A 19179-nucleotide genomic window follows, 5' to 3' on the forward strand; every position below is an offset into this window, starting at 1 on the left:
TTTTGGAGTCAAAATCTGAAATTAATAAAATATTACCAACATATGCATGTGAAATTTTTTTTAATGAGCCCATTTTCATTCTTGTGTTCAATTTCAGATAGATTTAGAAAAGAAATTGGTTTATACTGTTTATAAAGAACCGGTGATTCATGAGGACAATGAAAATAATTCACATTTTCTTTCTCCTTGGGACATTTGTGTTGGACCTAGAGTTGGTAAGTGATTTAATATTCAAGCATTATTTAAAAACGATTTTGAATAGTTATTGTGCCGGATACTTCTAGCAATTTCTTTAAAACTAAACTTGGACTAATACAGTGTCCAAAATTATAGTTATGCCCAGTAAGTTGTTTAAATAGCTGTAACTTGACCATCCTCTGCTCCTAAGTACTGACTATTTCTATTTGGTAACTTTATATTATAAATTTTTTTTTAAAAATCAATGTGTAATCAGCTTAAAATAGATTGTTTGTTATCAATTGGGTATTTTTAATTTTATAATAACAAAACTAATGAAGAAAAATGTTAAGTGCTCCTTTAGAAGTAAAATTTAAATGCATTCAAATATTATATTATAATTTTTTTATGTTGATACCAAATGCATTTATACTTAACAAATACTTTTTGTACAGTAGAATGCCTTTATAATGCTGACCTTTAAAATGCACAACTTTTTAGAAGTAAACAATAAGTTTTTCAGTTCCAAAAAAAAAAAAAAAAAAAAACTTTGCCTTCAAACATAACAATTCTTTGGCAATTTAAATTTTGGAAGCTTTTTATCATCCCATCTTCATTCAAAGCTTTTAAATGACAATTAGTATTTACATAAGAAGTACTAAATTATTCTTAAAATTTGGCAGCTGTTATGCAAATCATGAAGCTAGCAACAATGCATCATGATTACGAAACATACTTACTTGAATGACAATGTAAAAATATTACAGAAGTTAGTTTTAATACTTACTGTACTAAAAACATTCTAATGTGCAAATATATTGATATATTCTGAGTATAATTTTTTAAATTTGTAAAATGATTTATATAAGGTCAAAAGCTATCGAACTCAAAACTTCTTTTCCCAAGATGTGGATCTTCTACTGTATTTTATGCATTGATCGTTTCTGAAGATGATTGTAATTATGAAGAAGAAGAAATTAACAATGAAATTAAATGAGTCAGATGACACTAATGTTACTTTGCAAGGCTCTGAGAAAAAGTTTGCCATTGAAAATGATTTGAAAAATTTAATAATTTTTCAAAAAATAAACTTTAAAGCTTGGACTTTTTTCTAGAAAATTGTATTAAATTTTTTGGGTTCATGCATAAGACCATGTTATGCACCAAAAATACTGCAATTCAATCATATTTCTTTCATTTTGTTTTATTACACGGCTAGTTCTTCAATAGCTTTTTTCTTAGTTACATCATCTCCTAACTCATTTCCCATTGGTTCTAATTATTTTGTGATGCTTTAATCATTGAACAATTATTTCATAACATGAGTAACAATTCATGCAATCATGTATCTCAATTTTATGAATGGTTGTTGAAGTGAATAGTTACCTCAGGAGTTATTGAATGTTAATTCATGTTCACTATTTGTTCTGCCTAGAGAGCCTACATATTAACAAATCAATAACACATAAAATATAAGACTTCATAAAATTTTGGTAGCTATAATTTTTAATTTATTAAATAGGCCCTTTTAAAAAGTACATGTCCTCAGCTGATTGCAATGCCCTCGGATATTTACAGAGCTTTACAAAATTAATGTACTTAGTGACGAGCAATGTATTAAACTTGCTGTAAAAGAATTGACAATTAATTATGTAGGGAAAGTTTTATCTTTTTTTTCCTTATGTGCTGGAATATTTGAGGATTTATTTTAAGTTAAGCATTTTAAAAATCTGCTTTCGATATTTATTTTCAGGATCTGACTTGATAGAATTAAATACACTCTATATCGCAGTTGCAGGTTCTCATCAAATTTGGGCTATGCATTTTGAAAATGCAGATTTGTCCAGTTGTGAGGAGTAGGTACAATATTTTCTGTTCATCAATCTTAATAATAAATTTTAGAGTGAATTAAACTGTTGAAATTTTGTTTTAATATTCTTGTTGTATGATTTCTAAAATTATATTTATTTATTTCTTAATACCTATGGCAATTATTCTTTATTAGACTTTGTATGACATTATAAACATTTTCAAATTATTAAATAATTTCTTGATTTTAACATCTTAAATTCGATTTTGGTTAATTTAACGTGTTTCAATGCACTACCGTATATACTCGCGTATAAGTTGAGAAATTTATTACAAAAAGAAGTTTAAAGTTAGTTCGCGGGGATCGACTTAAACAGAGGGCAGAATTACCGAAACTTTTCAACAAAAATTCTTAGAAAATGAAAACACTTGAAAACGTGAACATTTTCCTGATTTTAGTCCATCCTTTTTAAGCAGATGCTAAAGAAGTAAGTACTTAAGTTTTACATGGTCTGACAGTGAAAAAAATGCTAAATAATTACAGTAAACGGCAGACTATGCGGAAAGTGCGGGGTGAAGCGAATGGTGTCTTTTTATTGAATGATTTGATTCGTTTTCCTTTTATTTTTTGTATTACGTCATTTTAAGCCACTCCCCTTTGTAGTCAGTTGTATCTTTGCTTTGGAAGTGAGAGGATCGTCTGTGTTCATTGAGGCGTGTGCCTAACCCTTTCTGTTTTGATATATTTCGATATCAATTAGCTTTAGACCTCATTAATAAATTTATTTTAACTTTAATTGCCTAACTTCATTACCCATTTGGAACCACATTCGTATTCAGGGGATCGCCGTATTCGCAAATTTTCCCGATAGTTGCTAATTAAAATTATTTTTTAAAAATAATGTAATATGGCTGCAGCATAAAATTTTATTGATATAAAATCAAAGTAAAAGCAACAAGTAGAAAAAATCGTAACAGCGAAATCGAACCCTTTACAAAAATCGCTATCGAAAAAGTGAACCCCTTTGGTACAAAAAAAAAAAAAAAAAAAAAACTAAATAAATAAAAATCAAACGTTTTTAAGCATAAAAATTTCCATCACATTTCATTTTCCTCCTTTTTGTAACATTTAAATTCAAAATTAGCAGCAAAACGTTCCCAATTTTCTCAGAAAGTTGGGGTTTGACTTATACGTGGGTTTTTAATTTTCCCTTCGATTTTCCTCCTAAAAGTAGAGGTCGAATTATACACAATATCGACTTATACGCAAGTATATACGGTAAGTGCAATGACATACCCATTTTTTAAATCCCATTCTTCTATTTATTTTTTTTTTAAATTTAGGAAACCAAAATGTGTGGTGTTTGCTGGAAATGGCAAAGAAGAAAATCGGAACAATGCTTATAGATTACGAGCTGGTTTCGCCCAACCCTCTGGTATTTCATACTCACAGAAGAACCCTGGCTTTTTATTTGTTGCTGACAGTGAGAGTTCAACTATTCGCTCAATTTCTTTAACTAATGGTGCTGTGAAGACAGTTGTTGGAGGCAGTATTAATCCATTAGTAAGCAGTAAAGCATGATTTTTGCATGTAGAAGGATTTTTGGTTTGTGAGAAGGAATATTTTGCAGTAGTAGGACAAAATAATCTCTAAATCTTATCTTTATTAAGATTCAACCCATTTTTGATAAGGTGTTGCATATTGCTCTTAGAATTTTTTCTTATTAGAGGGGACACTTTTAATTCAATATTGATCATGTATTGTCTGACAAAAAGGTTAAACATTTCTTGGTGCAATAAAACTTTTGAGTGATTTTTCAGAAGGTTTCATATTAGAGAGAATATTGCTTATCATACAATTTAATCTACTAAACAAGTGGTTTGATATAAGAGATCAAGTGAAACGTAAAACCACCCAGGACTTGGTTTTATCTTTAACTGTTTTAGAGTTATGATAGATAGAAGGAAAAATGAGTCAGAAATATTTTTGCAGCGAGCTGCAAGCTCTAAAAGGTTGACAAAACTCAAAACTGAATTGTCCCAAAAAACTAGTAATCAGCATTTTTGAACCTTATTTTTTGCCTTATTTTTTGAAAAATTGCAAACAGTGTGTGTACAAGAATGAGACCATGAAGGTGTCGGTCCTTTGGTGATCGCCAGTCCTACCCACTATATGTCCAAAACACTACTTTTTAAGAGCCATTAAAAAAAAGTTGGTACTTTATATTATGATACATAATTATTAAAACTAAACATATGTCAAACTCCATGTTGCAGGTTCAAGACATTTAACCAATGTCCTAGACGCTTGCTTCAACATACTTCGCAGCGAACTTAAGTGTCAAAGACGAGAAACAGACCAAAGTTAAAAGCAAGAACAAAATTTATTGGAACTGATTAAAACATGTTAAATACCTTTGAAGTTACACACTCGTGCAAAAACTTCTTGACTGCTATAACACCAGTAGTTTTATAGATTGTTAAAACTCTGTTGCCACAAAAAAGTTAACATTAGAAAAAGTTTAACTTCATTTTGAACATGAATAAACTAACACGAACACAAAAATATTTGAATAGAATTCTAAAATTGGAATTCTTTAAATCTAGTTCCGACATAATGGTTCATTATATTCAAATTTTTCAAAATTAAAAGAAAAAGGTTAAAATTCTTTAAAAAAAGTGCAAATATATACATAAAAATGTCTTACCTGTACAAATTGATTGTGCAATATTATATATTGATTGAGGGGAGGATTTTTTTTTTCTCTAGATATTGCATGATTGGTAATGAACGTTTACACCAATTTTTAATGTTTCATTCTGAAAAGAATTGCACAATGAATTGAACTGATTTTTCTATTTTAGGATCTTTTTCAATTTGGAGATGTTGATGGTAAAGGAAACAATGCTAAGTTACAGCATCCTATGAGTGTGTGTTCTCTTAAACAAGGTGTTCTTCTGATTACAGATACATATAATCATAAGGTACAAATTTGTTTACCATTTGAAACATCGTACTTTAAAGGTGTTTCTTTAAATTAATTTTATTTAGTAAAATATTTTAAATCGACAGAAGATAGTGATTAAGTGATTCAGGCACAAATTGGATCCTCTTTGGAATTGCGGCTCCTTCATAAAATTCTATATCGTAATTTCATGTCTTAAAATTACACTTTCAGAAAATTTCATTTGTAAAAACAATTCTTTCATCGTTTTTAAGCTCAATCAATTTGTCTAAAATCAGTACGTATGTAAGGATAAAACCTCCAGCTTCTAAATAATTCCCAGTGAAGTCCTTTAGGTTGAAGGAATTTAGGAATAGATTTTCAATAACTAAACATGATTTGATACGATATGACAGGATTTTATTTCGCAAAAAGTAAATAAAACACCAAAAAATATTTCTTTTTATCGCAAAAATAAAAAGGTTCACAAAAAAATCTCCGCTCCCCCCCAAATGTGGACTTAAAATAAAACGTGAATTGATCCTCTTTAATTTTTAAAAAATCAAAAGCCATTGATATGCCATTTTGTTGTGTAACAAATGAAGAAATGAGATATTATGTGTAACAATGATTAAATATATATCATCTAGGCAGTTATGTGTGTTTGATTCTTTTTGGTCAATCAAATGATTGAATCATAATTTTATCTGTACATATTCTTTTTGTTTAAATATTTTTTTCATACAAATTGTAGGTTAAACAGGTTGAACTTGAAAGTCGAACATGCAGCACTTTGACTGAAATTGCAGTTAGCAACAATAACAAAGTTAATGAAAATGGTCAACCATTATTTAGTGAACCAAGTGGAATATGCACTACCAAAGATGGAAAAGTTATTGTTGCCGACACCAATAACCACTGCTTGAAATTGCTTGATGTTGACTTGAATATTATAAATGAGGTAAGTTTTCAATCTTTAAATTTATTTTAAAATTGTTACACTATTGATGCAACATGGAACAGTTACTTGAAAAGTGGTTTAGATTTGCTTGGATTAAAATAAGTTATTTGAAAAATACATCATATACAAGATGTTAGTATTGTAATGTGTGCTAGCAAAGCAGGTAGGAATATTGAAAACTAAGTACTGTATAAAAGAGAAGATAACGAATCAAGTTAAAATGGGTTTTGTATTTTTATGTTAGTTACTTGTACAACTAGCTACTTTTAGCGGCCAATCGGTTTGCCCAGTTAATTATCCAGTGACACCCGGGGCGGTAATTTCTGGCGTCAGCCCCCTACAAACGAAAAAAAAAAAAAATGTTTCATAAAAACATAAATTTCATACAATTTTCAGAAACCACTACATTTATGTTATTACTAGCAGTGCCGGCACAGCGATGCCAGTGCTAAAAATTTAAAGAAAATCCGTTAATTAAAGAAAAACAAATTACATCAAAATTACATTTGCAGTAGTTTTCAAATGTAAAAAACTCCATAATTCATCGCCAAATTCGCCAAGCGATTTTGGCCAATCCGCCAATTTATTTTTCAGTTGTTCTTGATTTACCGTAAAACTTGCAGTCAAATCAAAATGTAATTGGTCTTGATTAGCCGCCATATCACTCTTTAAAGAGTTGATTGCATGAAGAAGTTGTTTTAATTGATCATCCATTGCGAGAGTAATCACCATAGAAATAAAGTCCAAATTCAAACAGGCTTTACGAAAAAAAAATGTCCAAGGTCACACTTACTCCAAGAAAGTTCTGAAGAAGCCCCACGTTGGGCGCCAATTGTTAAGAGTTCGTGATACAACTTCAAATTTTCTTGAAATGACGACACAGTTCTTGAGAAAACACAGGAGATTTATTTACAGGTTAAGTTACTACAATAATTCTAGGTGAAGAACAATGGAATAAACACCGAATTTAAGCAGATTACAACATATTAATCATAAAAATAATTACTATTTACAGAATTTGTAACACTATGAAAGCTTTTCATATAACTTGCCTGTAGACGCATATGTACAGAGCCATTGCGAAATCTAAAAAGTAAGGGGGTTTATGAAATTGATGTATCTAACTTATCTCAAACACAGGGGGAAAATAATGGTTTTCAGTTTTTTGGTTTAAGAGGTATTCTCTACTAGCTCTAAGTTTTGACAATATGAACCTAATCCTGAGTATAATATTCACTCTATGATGTGCTGGTGATGGAGTCCGGAGGAGAATGTTAAAATTTTGTCTTAAAAACGTATTTCAGCTGAATATTTTTCATAAACTTGCACTGCTCCCCCCCCCTGCGCGTAGTGATGCCACTGATTCTTGGTATGTAGTGTGTGTCAAAGTGGTATAAGGTTATTGATTCAAGGGAATGATTTTAAAAGAATAAGTTTGGACATGAGTAGCAGTGACTAATATTTGACTTGCTTATTTTTAGAGTATGAATATGCTTTTTTTTGTCAAATGATGTAAAAATTAATCTAGCTTTTAAATTTAACATTCTTTTTGGACAAAGATTTAATTATTATTGAACAAACTTAATCCTCTTTTTGGTAATTGAAGGTGAAATTTTTAAAAAAATAAAAAATATCACTGACAATTTTTTTAAGTGCTCGAATGTTTCCATGACTTTTGTTTTATAATCAGTCTATCTTGAAAGTATTAAGTTGTTAAAAGAAAATGTGTAATCAATATGTTTATAGTATTTAATAAATAGCTTGATAGGATGTTTTTAAATGATAATTAATCATTAACATTGTTATTAGCAATAGTATTTGTAAATTTCATGAGTGATTAAAGAAGATTATATAAACATTGTTTGTTCTATATTAGTGCGTAGAAATAACAACTTGATAATTTTTCTAGGTTTTTAGGCATGCTTTCTAAAAGATTAAATTATTTGACTAGAAAAATTTGACTTGAAATTATCTTTAGACACATTTTGCTTGTATTTTAGTTATAATATTTCATGATATATGTGTGTATGTGTGTGTTCTACTAAGTAATGAAACTATTTTAAATCATTCTAGTTCCCCATTATTTCGTCTATGCAAGTTAAAAAGATTAAGCAACTGACTATAAGTAATATTGAATTTCTTCCTGAAAATGAAATTGATGCCGTGCATCCCAAATGTAATATTCACTTAACTTCAAAAGGAGAACTTCAGTGCTTTTTTCATTTGTTGTGTGACAAAAACCTCACACTGAGTGAAGAAGCTCCTCAACCATGGGAAGTATACTTCAAAGGTAATATTTTAAAACTTTCTTTTGTGTTAAAACTTTAAGATCAGTTTTATTCCCATTATAATTTTTATTTATATATTTTATATTGAAATTTTAATATTCAACACGTTAATATTATGTTGAAAATTAAAATTTCAACATAATGTTGTGATATGTTTCAACATATATTTGATTTTTTTAAACCACTGTGAGGCACTCATTTAAGGAAACATTTTTGTATTGACAAAGCTGTTTTTAGAAGTGTCAATTTTTTAAAAATGCAACCTAATATGTATATTAAGAAAAATGAAGGGGAGGAGTGGTAAAAGAAAATATGCTAAAATAAATCAGATTACTTAATTTTAAAACTAATTAATGAGGAAATTTATTTTTCACGTTTTAATATTGTCTATTTTTTGTTTATTTAAAAGACATAGTGTAATCTTTATACATAAAGGGCTAATCTCTGTCCGGATGTCCAGGGTAAACTTCAAAACTACTTGAGGGATTTAAACCATTTTTTCACCATAGATAGCTACATAATCGAGGAACAACTTAGGCTATAATTTATTGCTAAAAAACTTAGTTTAAGAACGTCGTGTTCGAAAACAGTAAATGTCATGTAATTTCCACATCAAATGATTAAAGATTAAACCCATTGTTTCGAAAATTCGTTGCCTAACAACAGCAATATTAAAAGTAATCATAATGTAAATTTTGAATCAAGGCCTCTCTGGAGCAAGCATGACATTGCTTTCTTAGGAATGGCATCCTCGTCTTTATACATAAAGGGCTAATCTCTGTCCGGATGTCCGGGATAAACTTCAAAACTACTGGACGGATTTTAACCATTTTTTCACCATAGATAGCTACATAATCGGAGAACAACTTAGGCTATAATTTATTGCTAAAAAACTTAGTCTAAGAACGTCGTGTTCGAAAAAAGTAAATGTCATGTAATTTTCACTTCAAATGATTAAAGATTAAACCCATTGTTTCGAAAATTCGTTGCCTAACAACAGCAATATTAAAAGTAATCATAATGTAAATTTTGAATCAAGGCCTCTCTGGAGCAAGCATGACATTGCTTTCTTAGGAATTGCATCCTCACCTTTATACATAAAGGGCTAATCTCTGTCCGGATGTCCGGAGTAAACTTCAAAACTACTTGAGGGATTTTAACCATTTTTTCACCATAGATAGCTACATAATGGGGGAACAACTTAGGCTATGATTTATTGCTAAAAAACTTAGTTTAAGAACGTCATGTTCGAAAACAGTAAATGTCATGTAATTTCCACATCAAATGATTAAAGATTAAACCCATTGTTTCGAAAATTCGTTTCCTAACAACAGCACTATTAAAAGTAATCATAAAGTAAATTTTGAATCAAGGCCTCTCTGGAGCAAGCATGATATTGCTTTCTTAGGAATTGCATCCTCATCTTTATACATAAAGGGCTACTTCTGTCCGGATGTCCAGGGTAAACTTCAAAACTACTTGAGGGATTTTAACCATTTTTTCACCATATCGGGGAACAACTTAGGCTATAATTCATTGCTAAAATACTTAGTTTAAGAACGTCGTGTTTAGTGATGTGGATCGGGTAAATACCCAGCGGGTAGGTAAATATTTTTTGGGTATTTACCCGTTTATTTACCCAAGGCCTGAGTAAATATCCAAAAACTGGGTATTTTACAAAAAATGCAAAAAAGTGAATGGGATTTTTTTTTTTTAAATCTAAATATGAAATAATTGGTAAAAATGATATATACATATATATTACACAGTTTATAATATTTTTTATTGAAAGACTTGATGAAATCATGAAAGAAACATATCGTGAACCAAAGAATCTTTCTTCTCAATGTCATAATTGGAGAAGTATAAGCAATTCATTATGAATTTCAGGATTTCAAAATCACAATCTAGGTTAGTCATATCCAAAATGAAAAAAAAAAAAAGAAGCATGAGGGATGTTTGGAAGAATAAACTGAGAAGTTATTAAGACTATGGTGTTATTTATTTTACTGATATTTAAGTGATGACATGGAAAATATAGAAACAGTTTTCACATTAATAAGCAAAAAAAAAAAAGCAAAATATTCTATTCTGTTGCCTTGCTCATTTGCATTTGCTCCCCTGTAGGGTGGGAAGGTAAATATTTTTTTGGGTATTTATCCGAAGGCAGGGTAAATCCCCTAGTAATTTCGCATTTTGAAAAAAATTTTTAGGAAGTATTAAAAGGTGACTATTTTCTTTTTTAAACATAAACCCTAAAATGAAAGATTAAAAATTTTAAATGTTTATGTATATTATGTGTGTGTGATACAGAATACACCTGAACAATTGAACTAAGTGTGGAGGAAATTTCTGTATAAGATATAGGTAAATAAATAGTAATAATAAATTGAGCAACATTTCGTTACATTTTGATGTCATGCAGGGATATATTACTGGGTTATAAAAGTCTAGGACCTTAAATTGATGTTTGCTTTTTTTTGTAACCAGTTAAGCTTTTTACTTTTTGTAGAATGGTTTTTTTATACCTGAAATTTGGCTATCAACATTGATTAGGCATATCCAACACATTTAATGTGAATATCATATTAGATTGCTAAGCTGTTTCACACAATAATTCTTTGAATATGTGATCAAAATACAATTTTTGGGCAAAAATTTATTGTTTTGTATATAGTTGGTTGTATATATACATAATGGAATACATACAGAAAAGTATTTTAATTGAATATAAATTTTTGAAATAAATACCCGGGTATTTACCCATTTTGGGTATTTACCCGGGTATATACCCTGGGTATTTACCCCTGAAAATATATACCCGGGTATTTTACATCACTAGTCGTGTTCGAAAACAGTAACTGTCATGTAATTTCCACATCAAATGATTAAAGATTAAACCCATTGTTTCGAAAATCCGTTGCCTAACAACAGGAACATTAAAAGTAATCATAATGTAAATTTTGAATCAAGGCCTCTCTGGAGCAAGCATGATATTTATTGCTTTCTTAGGAGTTGCATCCTTATCTTTATACATAAAGGGCTACTTCTGTCCGGATGTCCGGGGTAAACTTCAAAACTACTGGACGGATTTTAACCATTTTTTCACCATTAATAGCTACATTATCAGGGAACAACTTAGGCTATAATTTATTGCTAAGAATCTTAGTTTAAAAACGGCGTGATCGAAAACTGAATGTCATGTAATTTCCACATCAAATGATTAAAGATTAAACCCATTGTTACGAAAATTCTTTGCCTAACAACAGCAACATTAAAAGTAAACATAATGTAAATTTTGAATCCAGGATTCTCCGGGACAAACATGAGTCTAAAGTCATTTAAACATTTGGAAACTCACTTTTTGCACACTTAGGTAAACATAGTAGAGAGCATTTTTTCTTTTTTTTTTGTGTGTACTATTTGAGTAAATAAAGCGCACAGTTTTTTTTTAGTGATCTTTGTTTTTGTTAGATATATTTTGGAAATTCTTCAAATTTTTATATGCTTCAGTTTGCGCTTTCGTTTCTAAATGAATACTCTTTCGTTCTTTATACTTATTGCTTTTTTTTATGGGTAAGAATGAAGCTCAATTTTTAATGACGTAAAGCGGTGTATTTTGAGTTCTTCCAGTTAAAACAGAAAACAAAAGAAAGTAGCGATTGTTTCTCACAATTATTACTGACCCAGGCAACGCTGGGGTATTTTTGCTAGTTGGTTAACATATAGAAAATCAAAAAATTAATATATTTTATGTATTGCCTACTCTTAAATATAAAATTCTTAATATGTCCAAATGTTCATGAGCTGAAGATTTAAATTATTTTGCATGGTTTCTTCTTTTGGCACCGATTTTGTATTAAAAGTGGCTTTCCCAAAATATCAATTCTACTTTTAGCATAGAGTAAAATTCCAATCATCTAAAATCCTGCTATTCGAGTCACTTTCAGAATGTGGGAAAAACAAATTAAGACGGAAATGTATTGTGATTTGCAAAATAATGATTATGCCTATGCGCTATTCCCTTCGCAAAGCTAGTCAAAGAGTTTATTCTTTGCCTGAGTTCAAGCCCGGAGTTATTAATTTTGGACCCCCCTGCAAAACAATCTGTTGGTCCCCCTCCGCACAGGCCTGCAGTGTATATATGCAACGTTAATAAGTCTTAGTGCAAGTTTTTTTTTTTCAATTTCTTGTGCCCCTTAAGGACATACCTCCCCCCCCCCCCCCATTGTAGGGTTGGTGGGAACACAGATTCCGGCCTGCCTGAGTTATTCAGCAAGCAATGACTTTCATTCAAAGTATGGTACATGTTCAATTAAAATACTTTTTCAGAAAGAATCTGGCTACTTGAGTTTTTAATTTTCTGAAAAGGGTTCGGTTCGAATTGATCCAGATAATTGGAGTTCTACTGTATTTAATTATTTCAATACATCAGGAGTTGTAAAGTGTTTGTGTTCTATTGTAAGCAAACTAAGTTAGCACAGAGCTCGTTAAGCTGCATTGGCTAATAAAGGAATTAAGATATAAGAGGAAACTAACAGAAAATTCTTTGGCTACTAAAATTTTTTTTGATAGTAACTAAATTGAAAATCATTTCTGTTGTGCCATGAATAGCATGCACAAAAGTGCATTAATTTAGATAATTTGGAGCATTTTTTCCCATGTTTTTTGAACTTTTGGTTTATATCTCTGGATTTTTAACTCCTTATATATTATCTACTATCATTGACTATGTAAAGCATGTTTCTGTCCTTTTTCACGTAAAGGCCTTTTCAAGCACTTTTCTTCACAATTTTTAGTTAACAAATTATAATAATAGGACACTTACACATTATAATGTTTTACATCTTAGATTGTACAGTAGACTTCCACAAATTCAGATCACAAAGATCCGGACTGTTAATGAGGAATAATTTTTTTCAAATAAAAAATAGATGAAACCCATGCAATTATTTCACATTACAATGAATGATTTATTTTATTTATTTAATTAATTTTATTTTATGCCTTTGGGGCTTGGCGTTTCAACAAAATTGATGTTGTTTATGATTTGGTCATTGGCTACATTAGATTGGGTTTTTGAGAGTCTACTGTATAAGCATTTTATGAAAAATCAAAATTTGAATTCCAAAGTTTTGTTTAAAATGCTTCTTATGTTTTAAAATACGGTCAACTCTCGATAACTCTAAGTCCCAAGAGTTAGAAACCCGATGAAAACTTCGAGATAAAGAAATATTCAAGTTATCAAGATTTGACTGTATATGGTTATAGTATGTAGGAAATTCTGTTAAATAAATGTTATGATCTAAGCATTGTTTATTTTTCAGGTGATGGTTTAAAACTAATTATGAGAAGTAAGGAAATTATAAGTAAAACAAGAGCTCCAATTATTTTAAAATATTGTGAAGAAAATTTTATTACTGGACACTCAGAAGTTTGCTTTTCTTTGAATTTATCATTATGTAATGATATTGACAAAACTTGTCGCTTGATGAAACCAACTTTTAAATTCTATGTCACTATAAGTGATGATGGGAGCGATGCTGTTGCTCTGAATATGAATTGTACTCTATGATATTTACTACTGTTGTATACTTATGCAGACTTGCCAACTTTTACGGATCATCCGTAAAATTTACGGATGTCACTTAAACTTTATGGTCTTACGGATAGACCCTCAATTTTCATGGTTTTTAGCTACGATTCCCTTTGGAACAGTGTTTTCAATCAAATTACAACTGTTTGTTCAAAAAAATCCTTGAAAAAGAAAATATATTTCAGATTCACTTGAAAAGTAGCCAAATAAAGGTTTTGTTCCCCCAAGCTACCTCCTAAACACAACTGGCCATTTTGCTCGTCTTTGCTTCAGAGCATTTATGCAGCTGCTCTGTTGCCAGATTGCGTCGAAATCACCCAATAGGTAATTTTTCCCCCCCAGCTGGAGGCAGAAGGAAGCTGTTTTGTTTCATTGCCGTTGCTCTGTGGAAAAATCTGGCAACCCTAGCCACTCCGAGCTTTATTTCTGTAAGCTCATTGGTCGACTCTATGACTGTTTTTGATCCGTGGGTAAAGAACAAGGTGGTGGAGAATGAGTTCTGAAACACAACGTGTGTTTGTTTTGAATTCCGTTGTTAAAAAGGGTTAAGTTAAGAAAAGTTATTTTCAAATGGACAAAGAGTCATAATATGCCGCTGAATTTCCCTGCATAAAAAGTCGAAAAGAAAGGGGGGGGGGGGGGAGAAATATGTACATTGCAAGATTTGTGGAAATGACTTTATGATTTCTTATGGCGGTCGAAATGATGTAGATCGCCATGTGACTAGAGGTGTCCATTTGAAAAATGTAGAACTGGCAGAAAAGAGAGTTTAATGAATTCAAAAAAAGTCTATTAAATTCAGCTGCAATTTTCTGTACATGCTGAAGTTGCTGATTTTGAAAATGTTTTTTAAATATTAATGCATCTATTTATCTTGTAAATTGCAAATAGTAGTATACTTTGTAAATAATTTTTTTTTAAATTTGAAGTATCATGTAACACCAGCATTTGTTTTTTAAAAGTTTGCTAAATATAGTAAATTGATGTGTAATTTCAATATTTGCTGATTGGGCTTGAGCTTGTAATAAGTTTTTACTCCCAACTTTGACTTTTGAGAGGTTGAAAAAATAAATATATTTCTAGGAGGTGAAACTATTTAAGTTATTGTTATATACTTCTAAAAGATTGCTATTGGAAAAATTATATGAATATTCATTTTTACATTTAATTGGATTTTGTATATTTTCTATAACCTAAAATTGAATTTAACGTTTGAATTGCAGTTATTAGCTTTATTTCAAAATTTGCAATTACATAATCAATATAATATGAAATAATATAATAAATATAATCATATTCAGATATTAGTATTGCGCATGCATAATCTAATGTTATATTACATCAATTAATTTGTCTGGGTTCTATTAAATGCTCGCGAAAAGTTTTACTGATGCCAGTTTTGAAAAGTTGGCAAGTCTGCTATGTCAACAGCATGTCTAATCAGGGACGCAGAAAATTTTCCAAGCTTAATTTCCCCAAAAAGTAAAAGGTTTGCCCCAATTTTTCCCAAACTGTAAAAACTTAACAATCTCATATGAGGCAGTGAGAAGCAAAGGGATGTAAGTGGACAAGTTTCAAGTTTTGAGTAAAACGCATTTAAAGATAACATCCTAGGTAGGCTTTCATTAATTTTTTTTCTTCTAAATCATGCTGTATAGCAGCACCTACCATGGCTACTAGTACTTTCTCTTGCCTCAAGACAGATGAGAGGTTCACCTATTTGTACTGCTTATCTCCAAATTTTTAATTTTGCCGTTTACATCCTTTTGCTTCTCACTGCCTCAATTATGTTATTCAGGATAAATATGTTTGATATGCCTAATCAATCTCGGCTGTCAAATTTCTTATGTAAAAAGACAATTTGTAAAAATTAAAAGGCTTAACTGGTTAAAAAAATTCACGCTGTTCAAATATTTTTAAAAAAATTGCTCCTGAAGAGTTCTTTTTTTTTGAAATTTTTTTGTGTATCTAGTTTGGTATTTAGACATATTTCTGTGTCTAATTAGTTCATACTCCAAATAGTTTGAAAATGTTAACTCAAATACACTCTATTTGGATTGTCTATAAAATAAAAAAATAATTCATTTGATATTAATTTAAACTTAATAACTTTTAAGCTGATTGAAATATTATTAAGACATGTTGTTCAAAATGTAGATGTATAATGAGTGTTAAGTTTATGTGTTTTGAAATTCTATGAATTATTCTTTTGAAATTTGAATGTTAAGAAATTCTACTACGAATCTAAAGATCAAAAACTAATTTATGTGATAACTTAAAAAGACATCACGTAAACCAAAATTCTTGTGCAATAACTGCTGCTTTCTAGGATTCAACGACTTGCATATGCCTGGTAATGACAGCAGATCTCATTGATAAAATATTTGGAATCTAATTTTGGTGCTGCTTTTTACAGTACAAAGTGCAGTGTAAACTTAGATAAGATCTTCCCCTTACTTGCATTAGCAGCTGAATTTTTGATGGTTTGGAATTTCATCAACCTGTTAGCTGGGTATAACGGAATATTCCATCATACAGATTGCTACTACTATTATGAAGAAAAGAGTCCCTATTATGAACAAATGTTAATTCCTCGGTCAAGAGGTTTAAAAATGCATTTATCAAATTTGTATACATTTTGCTTTTCTGTTTTAAAAATGTTGTATATTATTACACTATTCCAAAGTAGAACTCAAGAATTAGAGCAATATGCTTTTGTGAAAAGTGTTAGCAACCTTGTAAGCATTAAAAAAAAATAGTCACATTATTTATCTTCTATAGTTAAAATGCTTATTGAAAAGAAAAAAAAAATGATTGAAATTAATTATTTGTATATGTTCAACACAAAAATGCTTTACATGAAAAATGGTGTTGCACAAAATGATACTGAAGCCCAGACAGTATTCTGCGCAATTTTTCAAACCTTTTTACACAAATTTTTTTTCCGGTTTAATGTTAAATATTTCTCCTTGTATTTAGATTGCGCTATAAAAGCATTGTTGGTTGGTTTGTTTTATGGCTTAAAAGCCTCAACCATGCTAAAATTTGCTTTAGTTTTTTGGGGTGAAGCACCGCCCTTGAGGACTTCTGGGGTAGTTGTTTTGCATTTGCATATCCAACATGAAAAAACCAGAAAAACTCGCATCAGGCAACATGATAAAGGTTAGTTAAAATGCATCAAAGCAATCATTTTATATGTTTGCTTTTTTTTTTTTGAAGTTACAGCTAATATTGGGATCAGAATAGAACTTGGGACCTTATGGTTCAGAGAATCTAAGCCTTTTCCCAGAAAGAATGTTTCAGAAAGTTTTCACTAAATTTGTGCTTTGATGTATGGAAATTTTTCGAAAGTACATAGGGGAACAGCACCAGTAACAGACATGCTTAAGACATTGCTCTCAGGTTAACTCAATTTTCTGAGACTTTTAATGTATAGTGGACTCACTCTATTCCGAATACTCATGGCACCGATCAAAAGTGTTCAGATTATGGGGATGTTCATTGTAGAGGGAGACTGGATAATGCATGTTTCTGTATTCTATTGCGTTAGTGGATTATATTCAGTACTTTGCCCAGTGAGTTGTAGCAGTTACTGAGATAGGGGTGCTGAATTTTGGATTGGCGGCTAGTGCAATGTCTAATTCAACTCAGTAGGATCAAAACTCTTGCATTTATTTTTTTTTTTAAACTCAATAAGTTTAAGATAACCTTCCAATAATGAAGCATTAAGCTATTGGTTCAATACTTGAAAAAAAAAAAAAAGTTATTTTTAATCTGTATTTGCATTATGTTTTCTCATGCTAGGTACATGTTATCATTCCTACTGAAAATCTTTTCGGGAGATTCTCAGCCACATTTTTCTTGATGGTAATCATATTCTAAAGGTCTTGACTACAACTTAATACAGTGGTTGGATTCTTGAAATAAAGTTCAGTGTCAGATACTTCAGGCTCATATTGCTCAGCTGAATGATTTCATGTGATGTAGTACTTGGGGGGGGGGGGGGGGGGGGAGCAGAAAAATAATTTTTCTTCTTTCTCTCTCAATTTTCTCTTTAATGACATTCAATCATTATGATAAAAACGTGACTGTGTTTCAGGCTTTTCAATTTAATTCATAATTTCTATTTTTATTTGCTCCGTTTTGAAAAAATGTCCGACCCCAGTAAGACGCCGAAAATATTGATGATACCCAGCAACAGATAGGATAAGGAAAGGATGAGTAATGAACAGAATTCCCCTTTTCTCTTCAAAATGTGCAAAAGTTCTTTATTTTTAGTTCTAAAATCTTATTAAATTCAAATGAACATGAAACACTGGCAGACATTGTGGTAGCTGTTCATAACCTTCCACCACTGCCTTGTAAATACCAACTGGCTCATAAATTTTGCTCTGATAACACTTTGATGGTTACACTGTATTCATGGGTAGCAGCAACACATCAGTTTTACCCGTCTAAAATTCGTATTATTTTAATCCAAACTTACAACTGTCTGTTACTGGCGACATTACCCTAGGTAGTCTTTATATTTTTAAGTTTATTATTGTTGAATGTACAAACTGCTGAATGAAACTGCCTTTAATAACAAATACCTAGTGTTTGTAAAACCCTATTTTTTCGCATTAAAATGCCTGACTTTATAATTTTATTGCTTAATACAGAGAAGGTTTGTAATGAATTAAAGATTAAACTGTATGTGCTTTCATTACTGGAAATTTTTATAAATGTCATATTAAGTGCAACATAAGGTTCTATGCTGCTTTATTTTTTAAATACCTTCTCCATTTTAAATCATGATATACACTATAATGAGCAGCCTATTTTTAAAAAGATACTATATTTGTTGAAATAAAGTATTTTTACATAAGTTGTCTCTCATTCAATCTATTTTAAATATACTTTTTTTACTCATGCTAAGTGTAAAATTTGTTTGTGAGCATTTTTGACATTTGTATTTATTTTCTGATAGTAAATACTAAACATGGTATACTCAGAATCCAGCTATAGAATTATAAATATTCTCATATTGGTCGCTATATTTAGGTCAAAAATTTTGTCCCAAAATAGTTGCATAAAAATACTTTTAGATCAAATAGTGAAACTGATGATTTTATTTATTTTTTTGAGATTTCAGGGTGCAGTGCTATCAACAACATTTACTTATCATGCTTTTCCTCCTTAAATCAGTACCAAATTAGTTTCAGAAATGCACCTTCTCTAATTATCCCTTCTCCCATTTTTTAATGGCCCTCCCCAATAGCAAGCATGCATGATAAAGAAATTTGATCTTCCTGGTATATTGGTGATAGAGTCCTTACATGATGGGATGCAACTTAAGAGTTTGCAAACTATGGATTTTTGAAACTGATTTCTCTAAAAACGATGTTCAAATAAACTCATAAA

At 30.4% G+C, this 19179-nt stretch overlaps 1 protein-coding gene across 1 annotated transcript in view; it reads left to right on the forward strand.

Moving 5' to 3' along the window:
- LOC129223186 (NHL repeat-containing protein 2-like) overlaps window positions 1–13519 on the forward strand; it is a 37968-nt gene extending 24449 nt beyond the window's left edge. Inside the window, 6 exon segments of the mRNA XM_054857753.1 lie at window positions 98–215; window positions 1931–2051; window positions 3331–3550; window positions 4852–4971; window positions 5686–5892; window positions 13508–13519. Coding sequence (XP_054713728.1) covers window positions 98–215; window positions 1931–2051; window positions 3331–3550; window positions 4852–4971; window positions 5686–5892; window positions 13508–13519 — 798 coding nt within the window.
- Window positions 13520–19179: the final 5660 nt, after the last annotated feature.

This window comes from Uloborus diversus, chromosome 5 (genome assembly GCF_026930045.1).
Source record: "Uloborus diversus isolate 005 chromosome 5, Udiv.v.3.1, whole genome shotgun sequence".
Taxonomy (NCBI): Eukaryota; Metazoa; Arthropoda; class Arachnida; order Araneae; family Uloboridae; genus Uloborus; species Uloborus diversus.